The 22041-nt window shown below is 38.4% G+C and overlaps 2 protein-coding genes across 2 annotated transcripts in view; one reads left to right on the top strand and one right to left on the bottom strand.

Annotated features, from left to right (window-relative positions):
• Positions 1 to 22041, top strand: part of znrf3 (zinc and ring finger 3) — a 150035-nt gene that overhangs the window by 4255 nt on the left and 123739 nt on the right. The gene's annotated exons all lie outside the window — the stretch shown is intronic.
• Positions 10909 to 13434, bottom strand: xbp1 (X-box binding protein 1). The gene is given in 6 exon segments (XM_056264874.1): positions 10909 to 11861; positions 12013 to 12120; positions 12123 to 12179; positions 12305 to 12421; positions 12516 to 12612; positions 13112 to 13434. Coding segments are annotated over 6 exon segments (1164 nt in total). The 5' UTR covers positions 13327 to 13434; the 3' UTR covers positions 10909 to 11291.

Here is a 22041-nt window from a genome sequence, read left to right as displayed (position 1 = left end):
TGATTTTTCATGACTAAATTACATTTTCAAATATATTAAAATAGAAAACAATTGCTTTAAAAATGTAATAATATTTCACAATATTACTGTTTTTACTGTATTTTTGATTAAATAAATGCAGCCTTGATGAACATAAGAATTTTTTTTCAAAAACATAGAAGGTACATTTTTAGTGTGGCCAATTTTAGGAACACACTTTCTAAATGATTAAAAACAAAACAAAGATTTTAGGAATTCCGATACGTTAATGGAAAAGCCTGTCAGGCAACATTCCTGCAAAAATCGTTGTGACATCGTGATGGTCTTGACCTTTCTGATGGTGTCATGTGTCGCAGCGGTGATGTAAATACGACATCAGTGAGATCACTGTGACCCTCGAGGCAGACCTCACGACCTGCTACTGAAATACAACCTTTTTAAGAAATAAAAGGATCACTTAAATTGAATTGAATTTAAATTGCTTAGCTTAGACTGAAGTGACTGTGTCATACATTAACACATTTTAATAGACATTTATGGTCATCAGCTTCTAGAATATGACTTCAAAGTCTATTTTGTCTCAAACTATCCTACACAGGATATAATTTCCATGAGTTCAGTGACTGTGTTGTTCTAGTCTGCACAATACCACACATTAACCGCAGTGAGTAGTCAAGTCAAGAGCACAGGAAGCGGACATTTTCTGTGTAAAAGCTTAAAATAGGACATGTTTTGTTTCAGTCTGAATGTTTGTGGTTTTTGTAGGGGTCAATGATGATCATTCGGTGTCTGCACACCTTTATTTCAAACTGACAGGTTAGTCTGTTTGTGTGTTCCTGGTAGATTTAAGGAAGTTCATTCATTCATGCCCCAGCTAGAAAACCTGGTTTATAATCTTTACAGGAAAAGAACATTGTGAAATAATTCTTCCTACTTCCTTTAGTTTTCTAGTGCTGCAATCTAACCAGGCAAATTTGACTTACTTCTTAAAAGGAGAATAAACATGGGATCATGCCCTATAATTCTGTGTGTGAATTAAGATTATAGAGTTTTTGAATAATATTTGATTTAGATCAAGTTTTGTTCCTTGCATTTTATTTGTTTCATTATTACTACAAACTGCATTGTATGGTATCAAAATACATATATTTACATATTAAAATAAAATGCAAATATTAAGTCAACGCAATTGTTTTAAATATAAAATAATGTGTGTGTGTGTGTGTGTGTGGCCTGGTAACTACTACAGCTTGTTGGTGTGTGAACTTTGACCTCCTCTTAAGGTTTATAATGGTGTGATATAATAATGATTTTGTCAAGTCAAGTCACCTTCATTTATAAAGCGCTTTTAACAGTATGGATTGTTTCAAAGCAGCTTTACAGTTATAATAGAAATTACCGTAACAGATTGTTTAGGCTTTACAACAGCATTAGGATAAAGTTATTGTCCAGCTAAAGTTAGTTTTGATTGATTCACTTCCGTTGCGAAGATCATTAGTTATTAACTTAGGGGCCGCTTACACGACACCGTTCTTACAGAAAAACTCTTTAACGCGCTCCGGCCGCCCATCCGCACAAAACAGTGCCTGGTGTCTAGAGAATGCACTCCCTGAAATAGGTTTGAAGCTGCAAACGATCATCTGTTATCTCTGCGCAAACCTCAAAAACCCATACCCGCAAAAACACAGACGGCACACACATGCGCATCACGTGTTCAGTCCATAAGTATGCGCATTTGAATACGCCGGCGTGTAGTCCTTCTTCACAAATCATCATCGCAAATTTTTGTTGCATCTGCGTAGCCACGCGAACCGGAATTATCCCGACAACTTTTTATCTGTACAGAGGTAAAGGGAGGGAGGCCTTCACATGGGAGAGACTAGTTGACACTTCAGGACTGCGTCGTCGTCGTGTCCAGGCGATGGTCCTTCATCAGATCTGGATACTGCCTGGATCCGGCGGACTGCGGTAAACAGAGAGACTAATATTAGCATAGACGCCATCCTTCTTATGATGTACCAAGTACATCAGGATTTATGGGAAGTGTTCCCGGTTCCGGCTGATTTAAACTATGCAGCCTAACATTGAATTATAGAAGTTTAAGTGTTATGTGTATGCTAGGCCAAAGAGATGTGTTTTTAGTCTAGATTTGAACTGACAGACTGTGTCTGCTTCCCGGACAATGTTAGGAAGATTGTTCCAAAGTTTTGGTGCTAAATAGGAAAAGGATCTACCGCCAGCAGTCGATTTTGATATTCTAGGTATTATCAACTGGCCAGAATTTTGAGGTCGCCATAGACGTGAAGGACTATAATGCGTTAAGAGCTCGCTCAGATACTGGAGAGCTAAACAATTTTAGTTTTTTATATCAGCTATGCATTCCGTTAATTTTGTGGATTGGTAAGTTTTGCAGGGCGTGAAGAAATATAGAGCTGAGTATCATAACATAACAGTGAAAACTAATGCCATGCTTCCTAATGATATCTCCTAAGGGTAGCATGTACAGAGTGAACCACAACGGTCCTAGTACTGAGCCTTGTGGTACACCATACAGAACTTTTGACCGATAAGACATCTCTTCATTTACTGCTACAAACTGATAACGGTCAGATAAGTATGATTTAAACCATGCTAGTGCAATTCCACTAATGCCAACATAATTTTCGAGTCTACTTAAAAGAATGTTGTCAAATGCCCCTAAGATCGAGTAACTAATAGAGAGATACAACCACGATCAGATGATAAGAGCAAATCATTTGTAACTCTAATGAGAGCAGTCTCAGTACTGTGGTACAGTCTAAATCCTGACTGGAAATGCTCGCGGATACCATTTCTTTCTAAAAAAAGGAACATAGTTGTGAGGATACGGCCTTTTCTAGTATCTTTGACTGAAAAGGTAGATTCGAGATCGGCCTGTAATTGACTAATTCTGTATGATCAAGTTGCGTTTTTTTAACAAGCGGTTTAATCATAGCCAGCTTAAAAGTTTTTGGTACGTATCCTAATGACAAAGATGAATTAATGATATTAAGAAGAGGATCTATGACCTCTGGAAGCATCTCTTTCAGTAGTTTAGTCGGTATAGGGTCTAACATATATTGTGTCAATTTAGATGATTTAACGAGTTTAGAAAATTCATCCTCTCCTATAGCAATGAATTAATCGAATTTTTCGTCAGGGAGACTACAATGCACTGCCTGATGTGATACTGTAGTAGACGGTTGCATAGTTTTGTTTTCTTCCAATTGCGCTCCATTTTTCTGGCTGCTCTCTTAAGGGCCTGAGTGTGCTCGTTGTACCATGGCGTTGGACTATTTTCTTTAAGCACAAAGGAGGAACTGTGTCTAAAGTGCTGGAAAAGAGAGAGTTAAAAGTTTCTGTCGCAATATCGAGTTCTTCTAATCTGGGATGCTGAGATGATGAAACTGATCAGGAAGATTATTTATAAAGCAATCTTTAGTGGCAGAAGTGATTAGGGCTGTCACTTTTGTGGAAAAAATCCTGTTCGATTTTTGAGACATAAGTGTTCATTGAATCGATTGTAAAATCGATTTTCCATGTCTAAAGACGTTTCCATTCTCAACACCAAATATAGGCAAATCCACGGACAACTAACAGGCATTAGGACGTACGTAAAGAGGCCGCTCGAGACGCGCACAAGTCAGCAATATTTCTGATGATTTATTGGCGTTAAGTTTCGTGCACAATGACAAACAGGAGTGCAACATTCAGGGATTGAAATTAACACCCTCCAACCCGCCAAATAAGGTAAAAATGTACTTTGGCGGGTAACGCTGTCAAATCACGAGCCAATTTGGCATGTTTCTATGTTTACTCACTTTGCTGGGGAAGTTCGTGTAAGCCAAATCTGTGCGAATTTAGCGTAAATACGCAACTCGTGAGTCCTCATGATATATTAAATACAGCGTATTGCGCAGAATCTGCGCATTTCTGGCTTACTTGAACACACACGTCACTAAGCAACAAATAACGGGGCGCTTGTTCACATGCATTGAAGTAATAGCGAATATTAAAAAGCATTTGGTTAACAGAAAAGACATTGTTATTTTCCAACATCCTACATGTTTTGTGTACTGTACTGATCTGTCCACCTAAAACAATTTTTTGTTAAAAAAAAAGTCGTTAAAATCGATTCCCTATTTTCGTTTTCGAAACTTGTGTTGGTTGGTCCGATCGATTGTGGAATCGATTTTCGAAAGTAAAGTGACAGCCCTAGAAGTGATAGGTCTAACATTTTGTAACACGAAGTCGGCTTTGCAGCCTTGGCTAAATTAAGTTTACACGAGACTAGATAATGATCTGAGATGTCATCGCTCTGCTGCAGATTTTCAACGGCATCAACATTGATTCCATGTGATAATATTAGATCTAGAGTATGATTACGACAATGGGTAGGTCCTGACACGTGTTGTCTAACTCCAATAGAGTTAAGAATGTCTTTAATTGCCAATCCCAATGCATATTTTTCGTTATCTACATGTATATTAAAATCACCAACAATTAGGACTTTATATGCAGCCAGTATTAACTCTGATAGAAAGTCAGCAAATTCTTTGATAAAGTCTGTATGGTGCCCTGGTGGCCTGTACACAGTAGCCAGCACAAATCTCAAACGTGATTTATCATTTACACTAGATATTGTTACATTAACACTTCAAAATAATTATATTTGAAACTAGACTTCTAATAATTCTGAAAATATTACTATAAATTACAGCAACACAGACACAGTCTCTATATGATGATATCTAGGTGAAAGAGGCTCTATGTGATGGGATTTATCTGACCTCAGTGACGTAAGACATCTAGCAGACGGTCGGTTTAGCCAGTCTGTCCGCTTCCTGACCTGAGCCCCAGATTGTCATGTTTGAGCTCTAAGACTATATGCCATATTACACGAGAGAAGAGCAGCACCATCTCAGGAGGGATGAATACTATCTCTTTTCAACAGGTCAGGTCTGCCCCAAAAACTTTTCTAATTGTCTATGAATTCTATATTATTTTGCGGACACCACTTAGACATCCAGCCATTGAGTGAGGACAGTCTAGTACTAACTATATCATCACTCCTTTTGAACGTGTATTCTTGTCTTTATTAGTCATTCTAACTGTTTAATAACATTAGCAAATGTCAAAATCATGGAAACTCAATTATTAAAATTGCATAGCTTGCCATTGTTGTCTCAGCATGATGCAATCCCATGTACTTTTTTTAGGGGACGTAGTGGTTGATTGTTGTGCGGCTATAGATGTGTGATTTGATGATACGAGTTGTCATGTTCAGGAAATGAAACCATGGCAACAGCAGAATGTGGTTTAATCAGTCTTTCTACCTTTATCAGACAGCATGCTGCCTCAACCATGAAATGGAAGGTATAATTGTTAAAGGTCTTATAGTAGCTAAAGGTTACCAGTTCAATCCCAACAGAGATCAAGATCTACACTCACGCAGTGCGGAATACTGCCCTGGGTTGCTCCTGAGAGACTATTCTGTGTTGATTGTGGAGCAGCATTTGTAGAATCCATTGTGACACTCTAGCAAACAAACAAGTAGGGCATATGGAAATGTGCAGACATTCATTTGTACAGAAATATTATATTAATTATATTATATTATATATATATTTATAACATACTTATAAATATAACATTTATATTGTTTTACAAGTGGCCTTAACTTTATAGTGCTCTTAACATTGTGAAATAGACAAGGACATTGTGAAAACTACAACGATATACTAAAAACAGAAACGTTTTTTCTTTATTTTTCTTTCGCATACAGACGACAACGTTGTCAAAACGATCCCCGTTCACACGGATCTACTAAACCTATGACAAAAAAACGCTGTATTCTTGCCAGTAGTTGGCGATGTCATTTTGTAAAAATAAAAAATAAAAAAAATACGCATGCGCATGACGTTACCATTTTCAAAAATCATGGAGACGATAACGCCACTTTGAAACTCGGTTTCAAAAGCTTGCGTTTTCAGGCCCCCATTTGCCGTTGTTGTGTTAATAAACGGCCAAAAGAAATAAAATGGTTTTAGTGGATAATTGTGTTGTGTAAACGGCCCCTAAAACAGGAGTTCTTAACTCTGGCCCTCGAGGTCCACTTTCCTTCAAAGTGTTGTTCCAACCCTAATCAAACACACCTGAACAAGCTAATCAAGGTCTTCAGGATTTTTCTAGAAAGTTATAAACAGGTGAGTCTGATCAAGATTGGAGCTAAACTCTGTAGGAAAGTGACCTCGAGGGCCAGAGTTTAGAAACCCCTGTGCTAAATACTGTAGAATGATCAGTCACATGACATATATGGCTCAAAAATATTTCCAGAACTAACTGCACTTGAATTCAAGATGGCAGCATTTAGGTCACGTACTCTGGAGTTAATTTCATGTGCCAATTGAGAAACTCCCATTGAGGTGAATGGGAATGCTAAAGATTAGCTTTTACCAGATATTTACCAGGTAATTCCTTGGGCCTAAACCATAGGTTGCTTTGGAGTTGTTTTTTTAAGTTTCTCCTAAACAAGTAACCAGCTAAATAGCTGGTAAGGTTTGTTATTTGTTTTCTTGTGGGTTTTATAATGGCAATGTCGCATTACTTTGCTAAGACAGTCTGAACAGACACTTTTAACGGTTATTGTAGTCTTTGTTTCTGAGCACACACAAAGCACAAGTTAAGAAATATAGGAAATGGGTGTAGATTTCAGTGAATAGAGTAATACAAAGCTGTCTTGTCTCGGTTATGCTTCCTGTTTTGGTCATCTTGTTGGTCATGCAGACGTGGATAGTGTTGACACCCTCCCCCCTTCACTCGCACTTACTCACATATGTCTCAGCACCACACTATACACACACACACATACTAATTTTACACCAGGACTGTTTTAAGAAACAGACACTTGTGGACATAGTAGAAGGGCAGTTTTCCCAGTACAGCTGGAGGTAATTAAGAAAAACATGAAAATAAAAATGTAAATTAGGTTTATCCTGACCAAAAACTTAACAATAAAGCTAACAGTCTATAGTCCCCGGTTTCACAGACAAGGCTTAGAACTTAGTCCAATTAGGACACTTAGCCTAAGTAGCTTTTATAAATGTCCCTTATTAAAACACATTACTGGTTTGACATTTGAGACAAAACAATGGCACTGACATATTTTAATATGTCTGTGCAAGTTGTTTTTAAGTTAAAACAGTTCTAACATGCATTTTAGTCTGGGAAAGCCTTTTCTGTGAAACCGGCCATAGGCCTCCTGTATAAGTGGAGAGTTTATGTAAATAATTGAATTTACACATAGGAAAAGACTATGAATTCAGAATGTCTTGAGATGCAAGAAGGAAAATCAATCCAAGGAAGGATTTTTTTTTGGTCATTGTAAGCTTGTATTTCTGGTCTTGGTGACAAATCGAGTCGGCATGAAACCAAGCGCAACAAGCACACCTGTACAGGAAAGACTGGCAGTTATTCTCTCGGTATTGCTTCCATTTTTCGTTTTACATGAACTGATATGTCACGTGATTTGGCGGTTATTCTGCCATTCACATAGGATTAAGAAAATTAGCTTAATTAGATTGGTAAAGGTATTTTAAAGGCTTTTATGAAGTTCGGTGTGTGTTGTTTCGGTAAATATAATTGTGCCTTTAAAGCTCCAGTCGGCAAGTCTGGCAGATTGAGTGGATTTAGGAAAATTTTGAATGTTTACAACTCTCATGCCCCGCCCCTCGTCAGTGCGTGTGCACCAGATTTTCAGTGAACTCAGAACGCGCCCGTCTCATCAGCATCCATCAACGCCATGGAGTATTTGGAGGTATGCTGTCCTGGCTAATATACCGATAGATTGCAATTGGTAACGTCATTTATACTCTAAATGAGCTTACTTGATTTTCCGCCATCACTCTTCGTTACTGCGCGAACTTCTGCGAACTGCATGTGATTGTAAGTTGTAACCAGAGCTCTGATTGTAACGTGCGCGAGGGGTGGCGTGTGCCCGATCTGTGATTGACAGTCAGATCTCACACCCCCCCTGCGCTGATTGGACATGATGAACCGGGAGCTGTGGATTTTTGCAAAACAAATAACACGCTCCAGGTGGAGTTAGAAGCTGGGGTTTTTTTCTAAAACCACTTTATTTATGTTGTTCTGTCAGATTATAGTGTCGATTTCACTGAATATGATCAAAAAAATGTTGCCGACGGCAGCTTTAAGAGATGAAAACACTCTTTAGCATGAAAACACTCACAAACTCTGAATGTTCTTCAAAGACTTGAGAACTTAATCTCTGTGAAAGCTGTTGCCCTGTTTGACCTTCCGCATCACATGTCTATTCTCATCCCTCTCTGAGCTGAAAAAATATTCAGCATAAATGCTTCTTCACAGCTGACTTTGATCTGTAATACATCCCAGCATGGTTTCTCCTTCTGACCTGATGCATGTTTCTGTGCCGAGACATAAATTTGTGTTTGAGTTGACGTCAGGCAATATGTCAATTTTGGATACATTACTTTTCTAAGATGTCAGTCTTTCAATTTTCATTTGGCAGACAATAAAATTGTCAATAGAAGGAGGGGCTTGGTGCAATACGCAACCTCCTGCATATGAGCCAAAAAAACTCCCAGAATGCCCAGTCAACCACTCTCAACACCCTAGCATTGTGGTGGAGGGTTTTTCATGAGCAAGTAAAAAAAAAATATTGAAAAATCTAATGTGGTAGTTTGTTATTTTTATGTTTAAAGTCAGATGTAGATAGTCCCTGAAACTGAGACTGGTGGGGCGTTTGTGGGTATTTCCCAGTGTCACATCAGCTGCTGGCATAACTTCTGTAACTGTGGCTGTAAGATGAGAGTTACTGTAGGATTTATCTCAATCAACCAAGGTGATGATAGTGTCATTTTAAGACCTTGAATAACATTCTAATTTGAGCCTGTGCTTTAGTATATAGGCCTATAAGTATATTTTGAGAATTAACGATGATGTTACATGTCTGACCAAAGATTTTGTTAATCCATAGTCAGTAATGTTAGCATATGTAGGCCTATCCATGTGGTATGTCTTGCTTCTACAATTTATATTTTAGCTCACAAGAAACAAAAACCCACAATCCACGCCTTCCGCTCTTCTGCGCTGTCATGAAAGTAACTTCGCAACATCAAACGACATGAATTTTCTCACCTCAACTTCACCCGATGTGACATACAGGATGAGACGAGATGCACCACAATGTGGTATTACAAATACGACAAGTGTATGAAGAAAGATTTCTTCTTCAAAAAAGATGTTTGGTGAAAATGTTTTGTTTGAAAGAGAACCATCACATACCTGCGTTACTTTTTTTGATTGTACACTACCCTTCAACACTTTGGGCGTAGTAAAATAAAAATAATAACTTTACTTCAGCATTAAATTGAGTAAAAGTTAATGTAAAGTCATTTATAATGCTACAAGATATTAATATTTCAAATAAATGCTGTTCTTATTACCTTTCCTGTTATCAAAGAATCCTGAAAAAAATGTATCACGGTTTCCACAGAAAAAAATATGCAGCAGCACAACTGTTTTAAAGTTTGATAATAAGAAATAAGTTTCTTCACCACCAAATCAGCTTATTCAATTGTTTTCTAAAAGATCATGTGACACTGAAGACTGGAGTAATGATGCTGAAAATTCAGCTTTGCAATCACATGAAGGAAAATATATTAAAATAAGTTTTTAACTTGCAACAATATTTCACAGTATTACTGTATTTTTAATCAAATGAATGCAGCCTTGGTGAGCATAAGACTCAACTTGCAATATCTTTAAAAGTGTGGTGTCGCCTGGAATTTAAGCCTCTAGGGGCTTTTGGAGATCTGTCCTCCTCCCCAGTCTCCACCCTACTCTGAGAAACCAAGCTTATTGAATTAGCCTGGGTATAAAAAGGTGTAAACCATCCTACACCACCCTTTAGTCAAAATACATCCCAGTTGGCCCACTTTTGACTGAAACAGAATCTCGGGTAACATTTCAACAGATATAGAAGCTTTTTTGCAAAAAGAACAGAACTTCCATTGCCAGTGTTAACATGCCTCTGAGTAATCAGATTAAAAAGCAGTTTTGACATGATTGGCGTTGTGTAATCGTTTACATTTGAAGCCTATCTTATCACCTCTTGTTTTAGAAAAGTACAGAAAGCAGATGGCAAAGTCCCAAGGGTAACGTGACCTGGTACTGGAACCAAAAATACTCACCATTTGCACAAGCACTTCACGTGTACATTCAGGGTAAAGAGAGTTAATGCTGATTTTCCAGTTTAGATAACATATTTACCACTAAATTTGATGATTGTCACTTGCTTAGAGAAATAATTCACCCCACAATCTTAGTGAAGCAATTGAGTGCATTAAAAAAAAAAAAAAGTACACCTAAAAATGTAATTACCAGTAGTCATCATTGTCCTCATGTTGTTCCAAACCTGTATGACTTTGTATTTTTAATTGCATATGGTTTTTGTATCACAAATTACAATTAATGGAGATATTTTAAAGATTATTGGTAATCAAACAGTCAAAGGTAGCCTTTGACTTCCATAGTAATATGAATACCGACAGATGAAAGAAACTCATTCAGGTTTGGAACAACTTGAGGGGGAGTAAATGACTAATTTGATTTTTGGGTGAACTATCCCTTTAAAGTCAATGAGGTCCAGTGTAGTTTAAGACCCCGTTTAATGAACACAAACTCCTGAAACATTTAAAAATATATACATCGTCTGTGTTCTGCAGAAGACAAAATAGGTTTGGAACGACTTGAATTTAAAAAAATATATATATCGGGTGAACTATCTTTAAAGGGAGCTAAAAATGTTTGGAACAGAAAGTAGATAAGAGCTCTGGCACGTTCAAATTCCAAAAGTCAGACAACCAAGCATGTTATGCAATGCAGATTTTTTTTTAATGCAATATGATTAAGGAGAGCATTTACAATAAAAATAAGATGTGTATTAAGCATTCGAGACGGATTTCATTACAGAACTCTAGAAAAGAGAGATACACAAATAAATAGATGTACTTTTTAAAACGATTACCCCCATCCCCTTCCCCGACAAAAATACTGAGTTGCGTTTGAACTGTACATAGTGTCGCGGCGAATCTTGCACACAAATAGACCTGCCGTATTGGCCTTAAAGCAATGCCTTTGGTCTAAATCGCAAGAGGGGTTATACGCTACGGTCTTACTATCGTTATGAAGCACATAGCAATCCCTTACAATAAAAGAGCAAAGGCAGGCGCATTGGATATTGTATTAAACTTTCAGACACTAATCAGTTGGGGAAAGAGTTCAGTTGCAAACATGTCATCCCAAGAGCCCTCAGAGCAGAGAGGGGATGAAATGTTGCTGAAGGGGGAGGGAGATCTCTCGTATCCAGAGTCACTGTACGCATCCGTCAGACACGAAGCCTTCTCGTAGCCGCTGAAGGAAGAGGCGTCGGAGAGGAAATCGTCAACCATGTCTGGATTCTGATCCGTCTCAGGGATGACCACTTCCTCTGGTTCGTCTTTAACAGACACCGTTTGGTCTTCCAACTCGATTTCTTCATCGACCTCAAAGACAACGGAATCCTCATTTTTGACTTCGCAAATGCTCTCCTCGCTCACCACCTCTGCGGGTTTGGTGTAGATGTGGTCGAAGTGGATCAGTTCATTAAGGGCTTCCAGCTTAACTGGTGCGGGCCCCAAAGCCGTAGGTGGGGAGGCAGGTATTTGCTCTCCTGCACCCCCAACCAGCTCAAACTCCTGTTGGGCTTCCTGTGCTTCTGTGAGATCTGTCTTGAGGAAGAGCTCTGGGTCAAGGATGTCCAGAATACCAAGCAAGAGATCAGACTGCGGGAGACATGAAAATTCAAAGTTAGTTCTTGTCGGTACAGTAAAAAGTCATTAGTGAGATGAAACTCTCAAGGCCAATGAGATTTGCTTGCAGTGTAAAGGGTCAATGACCGCAGAAAACCAAGAGCCAAAACGGCAGGATATTTACCTCAGTGTCTGCAGGGCCAGGGCTGTGAGTATCCATGGTGAAGTCGTCAGATTTGGGGACTGCTGGGCCTGCACCTGCTGCGGAGGCACACGTAGCCTGAGTGCTGCGGACTCAGAAGACCCGGTCACCAAACCCAAATCGCTCACTGCGGACTCTAGTACCTGAACCTAAAAGAGAATGAGAGGCGTAATTGGGGAAGTGGAAACAAAAACAATACTTACAGCTCTGTTAACCACCCGTTTAGCAACTACCAATAGAATGACAAACCCAGTTTGATTGACAGTCTTTTTACCTGCTCTTTTTCTTCCAAGGTATCCAACCCCAGTCTCTGTCTCAACTCCTCATTCTCACAGATCAGATCGCTCGTCTTCTCTAGCAACAGCCTGTTCTCTAAATGGAGTTTCTGATTCTGTGGAAAACACGTCAAAATTAAAATCTGCTTTGCACATTAGATGGAACTAAAAAAAGAAGAAGAAAAAACTGATGAGGGTCAGCCAAAGTACCTCGAGCTCCAACTCCAAAACCTGCTGCTCCAACTCCCCCATTTTGGCCTTTTTTCTGTCTCTTGCTGTCTGTGCAGCAACTCTGTTCTTCAGTTTCCTAAAAATAAATTTGTACCGGTTTAACACACATTTTTGGCTAAACAATAAATATAAGATTTATCTGGGACATGACATTTTTTTACTGAATTATACACTTCTATTTATTCAATTTATATGTATACATTCCTATAACTACTTTATATAAAACAAACTAAACATTTCCTTTATATTAAGCAAGCAACCCATTTTGGCAGGTCAGACAGTGTTGAGGAAATGGCGCATGCGCGGTCATGTTCATGCCACGCAGGCAAGATGTGGATATAGATTCAGAGGGGGAGGGACTGACCGGCAAAACCAACTAATCTTGGCTGGGACTCAAAATCTTCCATATGGAAGTGTCAAATTGGTTCATTTTTAGCAATTCGTTAAGTTTACATATTAGAACGTCAATATATGAAGTACATGAACCTAAATATGGAAACTCTATTGAATTATTTCGGTTTAACCCAAACTAAAGAGATTAAAGGCTGATCAAAATAAATCCCAGCTCGTCTCACCTTCGAAGTTGTTTTTCCTCTGGACTCAGATGTGTGAGTCTCTGCCTTTTTCGCAGTGGTTGTCCAGAGACGGTGGAGTCGGAGTCTGAAGAGGCTTGGCTCGGTATCATGACAGATATTGAACGGCTGTATCCGCCCTGTGTCGAAGCGCTCTGTTTCCCCGATATCAGAAGGACTTTGTGGGCTCCTCCGGTCCCTGCTGTAACTACGACCATGCTGTATGATTTTCTGGATTGGGATGTGTGTAAAGACCCCTTTCTGTATTGTTTAGGGGTGGGGAAAATGGCAAAAAAAAAATCGTCTTTTATTCCCGTATTAACTTCTCCCTTCGATCTCTGAACATTGAAGATGTGGAAACGTTCGCGTTCTTTTTCTACCGTCGTGGTGCGCTGCGATTGGCTGCCTGGACCACTGACGTATTTGGACGTCAGTCTTTCCTTGGGTTTAAATAGCTGACGCAAGTTTCATGTTTACGGCGTTTAGTTTTCATACTAATGACATTAAATTTCATATGGATTTTTTTTTAACAAAGATTCTTCAGACGTGAACACTCTCCTGAAAATGTGTACTTTTATTTGCAGAATGTGACCTTATTTAAATTCAACATTTTGTGATGAAGCCTAAAAGGACTAAAGCCATGTTCATTATTTTTTATAGAAAAAAAGCATTATGTTGAGTTGCTTCTTGGTTTTAAAAAACAGCAAAACGAACTAGATTTTTTTTCATGCAAATTGCAATGCTTCTGAAACTATTGTTATTGTAAGAAAAGTAGGTTGCTACATTGAATAAGTTGAATTTAAATATTACATGGTGATTGCATCAGCAAATCTCTTTTTTAATCCCCTCAGTTCATTAGGAAACGAGATCAAGTGATTAAGATCCCGTTCAGCTTTGTTATGAATGCCTGTTCATTTTGAGCCCTACCATTTGAAGGAGGAGGTTAAACTAGCTGTAACTGGAACAGGCTCATTTGCAAACATTTACTTGAATGAAGACGTAGGTCTACCGTCAAAGGACCAGCTGAACAAAGGAGAAACCTCTGAGAGGGCTTTCATGTCCTAAAAATCCTTCCTGAGAGTGAGAGTGGAGGCAAAGTTTGGACAGCATAAATTTGCATGAAGTCTATGTTTGGGGAAATACTTTTGCATGTGACTGATAATGGGATCTCTAGTAAAGATTTTAGAGTTAAGTTAATAGAGTAATCCATTAACATGATTTTATTTATCCATCTGTTTATGTTGATTGTATGGGAGGTTTCATCACATTGTTTCAGGATTTTTATCATTTGAAATGTAGAAGTAGGCTACATTTGGAATAGCCTAAATTTTGTATGATCTACAGGTGGTCCTCCGTATAATAAGCATCCTGTAACGGTACATGAATTGTGTATTAAAGGTGTAGCTGTGAGCTGCAGTTGAATGAGAAGTCTGTCACCTCAACTTCTATGTACAGTAGGTTTGTGTGGGGAGCAAACAGCGGCTGTTTGCTTTACACACTACTATAGCCGTTCAATCAACATCGTAAATCTAGTTGTAGAATATACAAAATTCATTGGGATGTGGAGGGGGGTAGCAGGCCGCTATAAGATAGTTATAACTTAAAGGAATAGTTCACTTAAAAATGAAAATGCTGTCATCATTTACTCACCCTCAAGTTGTTTCAAACCTGTATGTATTCAGGAAGATATTTTGAAGATTGTTGGTAACCAGACAGTTGATGGACCTCTTTGACTTCCATAGTAGGAAAAAAATAAAATGGAAGTCAATGGGCTCCATCAACTGTTTGGTTATCGACATTCTTCAAAATATCTTCTTTTGTGTTCAGCAGAAGAAAAAAAAATCATACAGCTTTGAAACAACTTAAGGGTAAATGATGGCAACATTTAAATTTTTAAGTGAAATAATCCTTTAAGAAAAGCCACTCAGATTGACATTTTGTTTCTAAAGCAATCTGACACTTTAAAATATGATATAAACGAATAGTTCACCCAAAACTGGAAATTCTGTCTTCATTTACTCACCCTCATGTCGTATGGCTTTCTTTTTTCTGTGGAACTTAAAAGACGATATTGTGAGAAATGTCTCAGTGGTTTTTTTTTTTCTCATTCAATGAAAGTCAATGGTAACCAAAACTGTTTGGTCAGCAGCATTCTTCAAAATTTCTGCAGAAGAAAGAAATGCATTTAGGTTTAGAATGACATAAGGCTGAGTAAATGCTGAGAGAATTTTCATTTTTGGATGAACTAACCCTTTAAGTGTCCATAAACATCCAAATTCATTGAATACACATTCCTTCCCTGTTTCTGAGAACACAGTTTTCATATTTAGTTTATGATGTAACATGCCGTCCTTCGGATGAGACGTTAAACCGAGGTCCTGACTCTCTGTGGTCATTAAAAATCCCAGGATGTCCTTCGAAAAAGAGTAGGGGTGTAACCCCGGCATCCTGGCCAAATTTGCCCAGTGGCCTCTGTCCATCATGGCCTCCTAATCATCCCTATATACTAATTGGCTTCATCACTCTGTCTCCTCTCCACCAGTAAGCTGGTGTGTGGTGGGCGTTCTGGCGCAATATGGCTGCCGTCGCATCATCCAGGTGGATGCTGCACATTGGTGGTGGTTGAGGAGATTCCCCCTTCCATATGTGAAGCGCTTTGAGGTCCCAGAAAAAGCGCTATATAAATGTAACGAATTATTATTATTATTATTAATACCTGTGGACTGTGAAGGGAACTGAAACCTCGACTTTTGGACTTAGTTACTTGTCATTTTAGCAGATGTTTCTCCCACTTAAGCTGCTTATACACCAATCGGAGGGACAGTTTTTGTACTAAGCTTGTTTGGGATTCATGTATGAGAGAAACATTTTTACTGTTCATATAGCTGTTCTTTTGCTGGATCTTTTCTTGTCCCTTTAAAAAGTACCAAGAGCACATATTAAATTGACAGATTAAGTCATTTCTCCATGCGTTTCACCTGAAAAACCTCAAGGGGAGTCCCCGAAGTGCACTGGTTTTTCTCTCTTACTAAGCTAATGCATTAGTAGCTATTAGTTTCTGGTTTACTTCCTGTGAAACAGGAACTATGTTTGAGCAGAGACTGTTTTTGGATGAAGAAGAAAAAATATGTGAGTAAGGAAACTGACTTTAGGGGATGATGAAACTTACCAGCAATTCCCGTTATAAGTGACTCTTGACAAAGTTGTTGTGACATTCTTCTACAAACTTTGCCGATACATTGTAGGTTAGCCTGACTGTTAGAATATCTGGTGGGGTAAACCGACCGTTAAAAGTGCATTGTAGAGTCATTGGTGCTAATGGAATTAGCTTTTTTAGCATTATAATTTATTCAGAGAAGTTCTTGTGTACTTGACTGCAGTTGAAAATCTAAAAATACAACAGCACTCACACTCCAACCCGATCTTGTGAGAAAACATAACTATTTCAATAGTTTGTATGAATTTGTACGATGTGATTCTTATAGGGGAATGTATGGTTTTTAACAAAAAGCTATGTCCATAACCATCAGTGAGGCATGAGCACATCGTATGAAAATGTACAAGGGAGATTGTACAAATAATATGAATTGGCCACCAATTTGTCAGAATGTGTCAGTCTCTATATAATAAAATAATAAAAATGGCAAAAACACAAAAAGTTACATTTGAACTAAAACTCAAATCTAAACAGAAAATATAAAAACAAAATCTAATTCAAAATATTAACAAAACCTGAAATAGCATTTCAATGATACCAAAACAACACTGCTCTGTGTCATGCATCTGCTTATACTAATGAATGAATAGAGCTATTCAACTTTAGCACAATGATCACATTGCTACATGACAGAGCTTTATTTATTTTTAAGCTTAAATAATAAAGCTATTCAAAACCAACTTGTTTCCGAATACTGTTAAATTGTGCAAGATTTCATTAGTACATAGTGTGTACTGAATCAAGTCTGGGTAAGGGTCAGATGGAGCACAGGCGATAGTAATGCAACTCATATACTATGCATAATTCAGTGTTTGTGGCTGATGTCGTCTTGCATGATCACTTGTTGACCAGTTAATGCTGCAGAATCAACAGTGACACTTCAGTTAGGGTGGGAACGTCTCTGGCAATTTACCTATTGTTGTGTAGGGATAATGGGGCAGTGAAGGGTTACACCCGTTCACACACACACACATCTGGTTTACTCCCAAGGTTTTTAGACAATGTTTACCCAATCCTAGATCACACTCCTCTGTGTGTATCCACACCGCCTGCTGCTTTCCCATCCATTTCGGTCAGAGAATACTGGCAAGCCTGAATTAATATGACTCCTGAGCACTGGTTTCTTTAAAGTTTGGGTCTACTTTTAATCAACTTTTTTAATTCAATGCTTTGCTGAATAAAAGTATTAATTTCTTTTAAAAAGACTTTCGAACGGCAGTGTTTATCATAATACAAGTGTTCCGAACATCTTTGCACTCTTACACATGTCTCAGTGAAGCAACAATTGTGTAACCAATTGCGAAACCTCAAAGGTGACACTGCCATGGATATTATCTCTGATCAAACGGTCTGGAGTAGTAGTGGATGTCTTTTTAATGTTTTATCTGGCCACAAGATTATCAGCATTTGCATGTGTTTTAAATACTGGAAATAGATGAATCTCTAGTGAGCTTTTTTGAAGAACACTAAACCGGCTTTGTGTACATAAATAGGCCTTTTATAGCCAGATCATGTTAACTGCGCAACACTGACTATTCAAAAACAGTTGTAAACTATTAGCTTTCAAATCTATATTATTAGACAGTGTTGGGGATAACACGTTACAAGTAACACAAGTTACGTAATTAGATTCCTTTTTTTCAAGTAACTAGTAAAGAAACGCATTACTTTTAAATTTACAACAAATTATCTGAGTTACTTTTTCAAATAACCAACACTTTTTCCCCATTTATTGATTGAGAGAAATCAAGATGACTATTGTACATTAGTTCTAAGACTAAATGTGAGCAGGCATTTTCTCATCTCACTTACACAAAAACAGATTCAGTATTCCTCAAAATGAATAAAACCAGTGAAATACAAACTACGTAAACTTGCATTGATTAAATGTTAAATTACACAAACATACTTTATGTATTTAATATCACTTTATTAGATTAGATGTATTATGTCTTTGCTGCTGACCTTCGATGATCCAATTCAACCAAACTAATACAAAAAATGACGTTACATTAACAACACATTTATGTTTTTTTTTTTTTGTTTTTTTTTTATTGCTGAAGTTGTTGAACTTTCTTCTCCTTCTTCAATCCAGAATGTCAGCACAGCTGAAAGGATTGTTTGAGCGGCGCCCTCTACTGTACAGGCGTGCATTTGCATTTCCATCAGCCCGAGGCTTATTCATTTCACTTTTGGTGTGAAAGGGACTTTACATTTGCTAGAAATATAAAAAACAACCAAGCAAACCCAGCCCGGGTGAGAAAAAGTAACGCCAAAGTAACGTGATGCATTACTTTCCATAAAAAGTAACCAAATAGCGCAATTAGCTACTTTTTTGAGGAGTAATGCAATACACAACAAACGTTTAAAAGTAACACATTAGATAACCTGCAAATTAACTAAAAGGTTACAAGGAAAAAGACAACAGTTTATTGAACCTTTAGACAAAATCTAAAACCAAAATCCAAAAAAGTGCATACAGTATGTGCTTATGAGTATCATATTTTTTGAGCTCATATAGTAGCCTAAGGAATATGGACCTCATACTTTAGGAAGCAAAAATATGCAATTTGGTGCAGATGCTGATATTTATATTGCAAAAAGTAAGATGAAATCCTCATAGCTTGTAATGAAAATCAACGGGATCTTTATTTTATGAGGACATCCATGCTGCATACATGCTGCATGTATTTAAAGTCAGTTTTTTTTTGTTGCATATCAATATCTTCTAAGCTAACAGACATGGACTAAAGCCAAGGTATGAGGAATGTATGAACGCAAAAAGATAAAGCTATATTTATGGATAGAAAGTAAACAGTTGTATTACATGGATTACAAGAACACTCAAGCATGTAACTGATTATTATCACGATGAGTGAAGGTGTCCCTTGATCCACACAAATTTGTTGTGTAAATTGACCTACATTTCACGAGTGGGATCTTGCTTATTGTCAGCGTGTCGTGGTGTCTCTGCCAGACTGTTGTTAGCGGAATAAGCTGTGCTTTGTTTGTGGAATAGCTGACAGTGCGGGCTCTTTGTTGCTCAGCCCCCCTTAGCGTTCCCCTCACTCTGTCTGCCTGTAAAAACAACAACAACAACTACATGCCCCCAAACAACAACTCCCACTTTCACCCACGGCCACAGACCTCGCAAGAGCCTTTTCTGAGAGGGGGATGTGAATGCATATAGGGACACGGTTACATGTTTCTGCGACTGTACCGTTTCTTTAGATGGGCATTTGTTAGTTTAGCCTGACAGAATAGATCGTTTTTTCTGTCATGCATATAACTGCCCTGTGCTTCTGTTCATTAGCTGTCTTTGCTTTTGCCAAACGTGAAGTGTTTGTTCCCACTGATTCACTGAAGCTTCACGGTCAACAGGTTAAGGATGTTTTTCCCTCTGAAGCACCTCCTGGTGGAAAATAAGAGATCACAGACCCAGAGGTAGCAGCACACACACACACATACAGTGCCGGCGGTATGGGGGGGCATTAGGGGGCAATGCCCCCCCAAATGTATTTTATGCCCCCCCAAATTGAATTATGATATAATTTACAAACTAATATCAGTTTAATTTAATTCACATTTCAGTGAGAAATAATAAAAATATATATGTCTACAAACTGCCCATTAGCTGAAAATATAATAAAGCCAACATAAAACCACAGTGTGGCGCTGTGAGGAAACCCCCCTGCCGCCCCCCCAATCACGCACGTTAAGGTTAATATATGAATGAAAAGACTTTCAGTTGGCGCGAGATTGCTGGCTGCATTCAAAACAAAGCAAACAGATGAAAACGCTCCAAAAATGGACATTAGAAAATGGTTCAAAACCACAGTTTCTCCTTCCACGTCGATTAACGATAAAGGTAACTACATGATGCTTTTTAATAGTAGGCTACTGTAAACGCTTATGTTAGAGCAAAGCAGAATAAGGATGTTTAGCTTTTTTTTTTAGCTTTTCTCTTCCGCCAGTGAGATAGATAGCAGTTAAACTATAACGTTATCCTGTCAGTGAGAGACGGTGTGCATGTTCGTTAGCTTTGTTTATAATAAAGGTGTGGTCAGAGTCGGTCTTGCAATTTTTTTTGTATAGGCCTATTTAACCCTTATTTAATCAAATTTCTTACGAGTTGCACGTCTTGCAACAATGTTTAATGGTTTATGTGTTTATTGTATGGGTTGCATCACTTCATGGTCATAGTTAACAGAAAAGGCAGTAGCAATAATAAATATAGGATATCTGGTATCCGAAAAAAGTGCCCACCCATTGAAAATAAATGCCCCCCTGCTGAGCGCAGTCTGGAGCCGCCTCTGCACACATATATAACACTTTGTTGATTCTCTCTTGTTTTTGCATGTGTTCATAATTTCTGACAGGCTGGCCGAAAATTATGTCTGTTCAGTTTATCATGTTTCCATTTCCAAAATTGCCATTTGTAGTGCAGTGTTAAATACATCTGTGGTGTAATCCCATATTTACTCCACTAGAGGGCCACCTTGGTTCTTATAAGGGGGTCACCGTAAAGCAGCGAGTGAGTGTTATTTTTCACATGCTGGTGAGCAGCAAACGCTGCTAGTGCTCGGTAATAAACAACGAGTTCGGAGATATACCTTTATGTGTCGGTAGTTTATTATAGGCACCACACTACAAAGATAAAGGAACACTACATGGTGTCAGAAGAGAGTCGTTTCATGAACTCATGAACCTGCATTAGACAGCACTGAGACGCAACGGAGAAAGCCGGCGCATCGTGACTGAAAGTGAGTCTGCCGAGTGAAAATTAATCATGGATCAGTTCAGATTACCACCCCCATTAGTCCTGTCAGGAAATACAGGCGAAAATTGGAGGAGATGGATACAGCGGTTCAACATTTACATGACTGCTAGGATCAGACTCAAAAAGTGAGAAGGTAAAAATAGCCATTCTACTACATGCATTAGGAGAGGAGGCCTTAGAAGTGTACAATTCGCTATCCGTTGAGCCTGAAGAGGATGAGGAAACAATGCAAGATATTGTAACTGCACTTGAGAAGTATTGCTTGCCGAGAAAGAATGTTGTATTCGAAAGGCACCAGTTTTGGGCTTACCCCATGCCTGATTCGATAACCATCGACAAGTATGTCACAGAACTGAAACAAAAGAGTAAAGACTGTGAGTTTGGCCCAACAGAATCTGACATGTTAAGAGACAAGATCGTGTTTAGCATCGGTGATCAGCGTTTAAAAGAGAGGCTCTTAAGAGAAATAAACCTGACCCTTGAAAAAACTGTAGATATTTGCAGAGCAGCAGAGGCAGCAAAAACACAGATTCAAGCAATGGGAGAGCAGAATAAAACTGTCCACGCCATTAGAAAGAAGACAAAAGATGCAAAACCGAACAAGAGATATGAAAGAGTGACATCTCAGCTGCAAAAAGTTAATGTGAACTCTTTCATCTGCAAAAAGTGTGGAAAATCCCACCTTCCACGACAGTGTCCAGCCTTCGGAGCTACATGTCATGCCTGTGGAAAACGTAATCACTTTGCCTCAGTGTGCATGTCTGAAAAAAAAGACATTCAGCCTAAACACAATAGAAATGTCACTGTTGATTCATTATTCATTGGGACAGTGGAAGTAAAAGAGACTCCCACCTCTGCACAGAAAGCATGGTACACAGACGTGGACATTGGAAATGTGACAGTGAAGTTTAAATTGGACTCAGGGGCTGAAGCCAA

The sequence above is a fragment of the Rhinichthys klamathensis genome, unplaced genomic scaffold (assembly GCF_029890125.1).
Source record: "Rhinichthys klamathensis goyatoka isolate OS25496 unplaced genomic scaffold, OSU_Roscu_1.1 h1tg000226l_1, whole genome shotgun sequence".
In the NCBI taxonomy this organism is placed as follows: Eukaryota; Metazoa; Chordata; class Actinopteri; order Cypriniformes; family Leuciscidae; genus Rhinichthys; species Rhinichthys klamathensis.
This window is presented reverse-complemented; position numbering and strand designations above follow the sequence as displayed.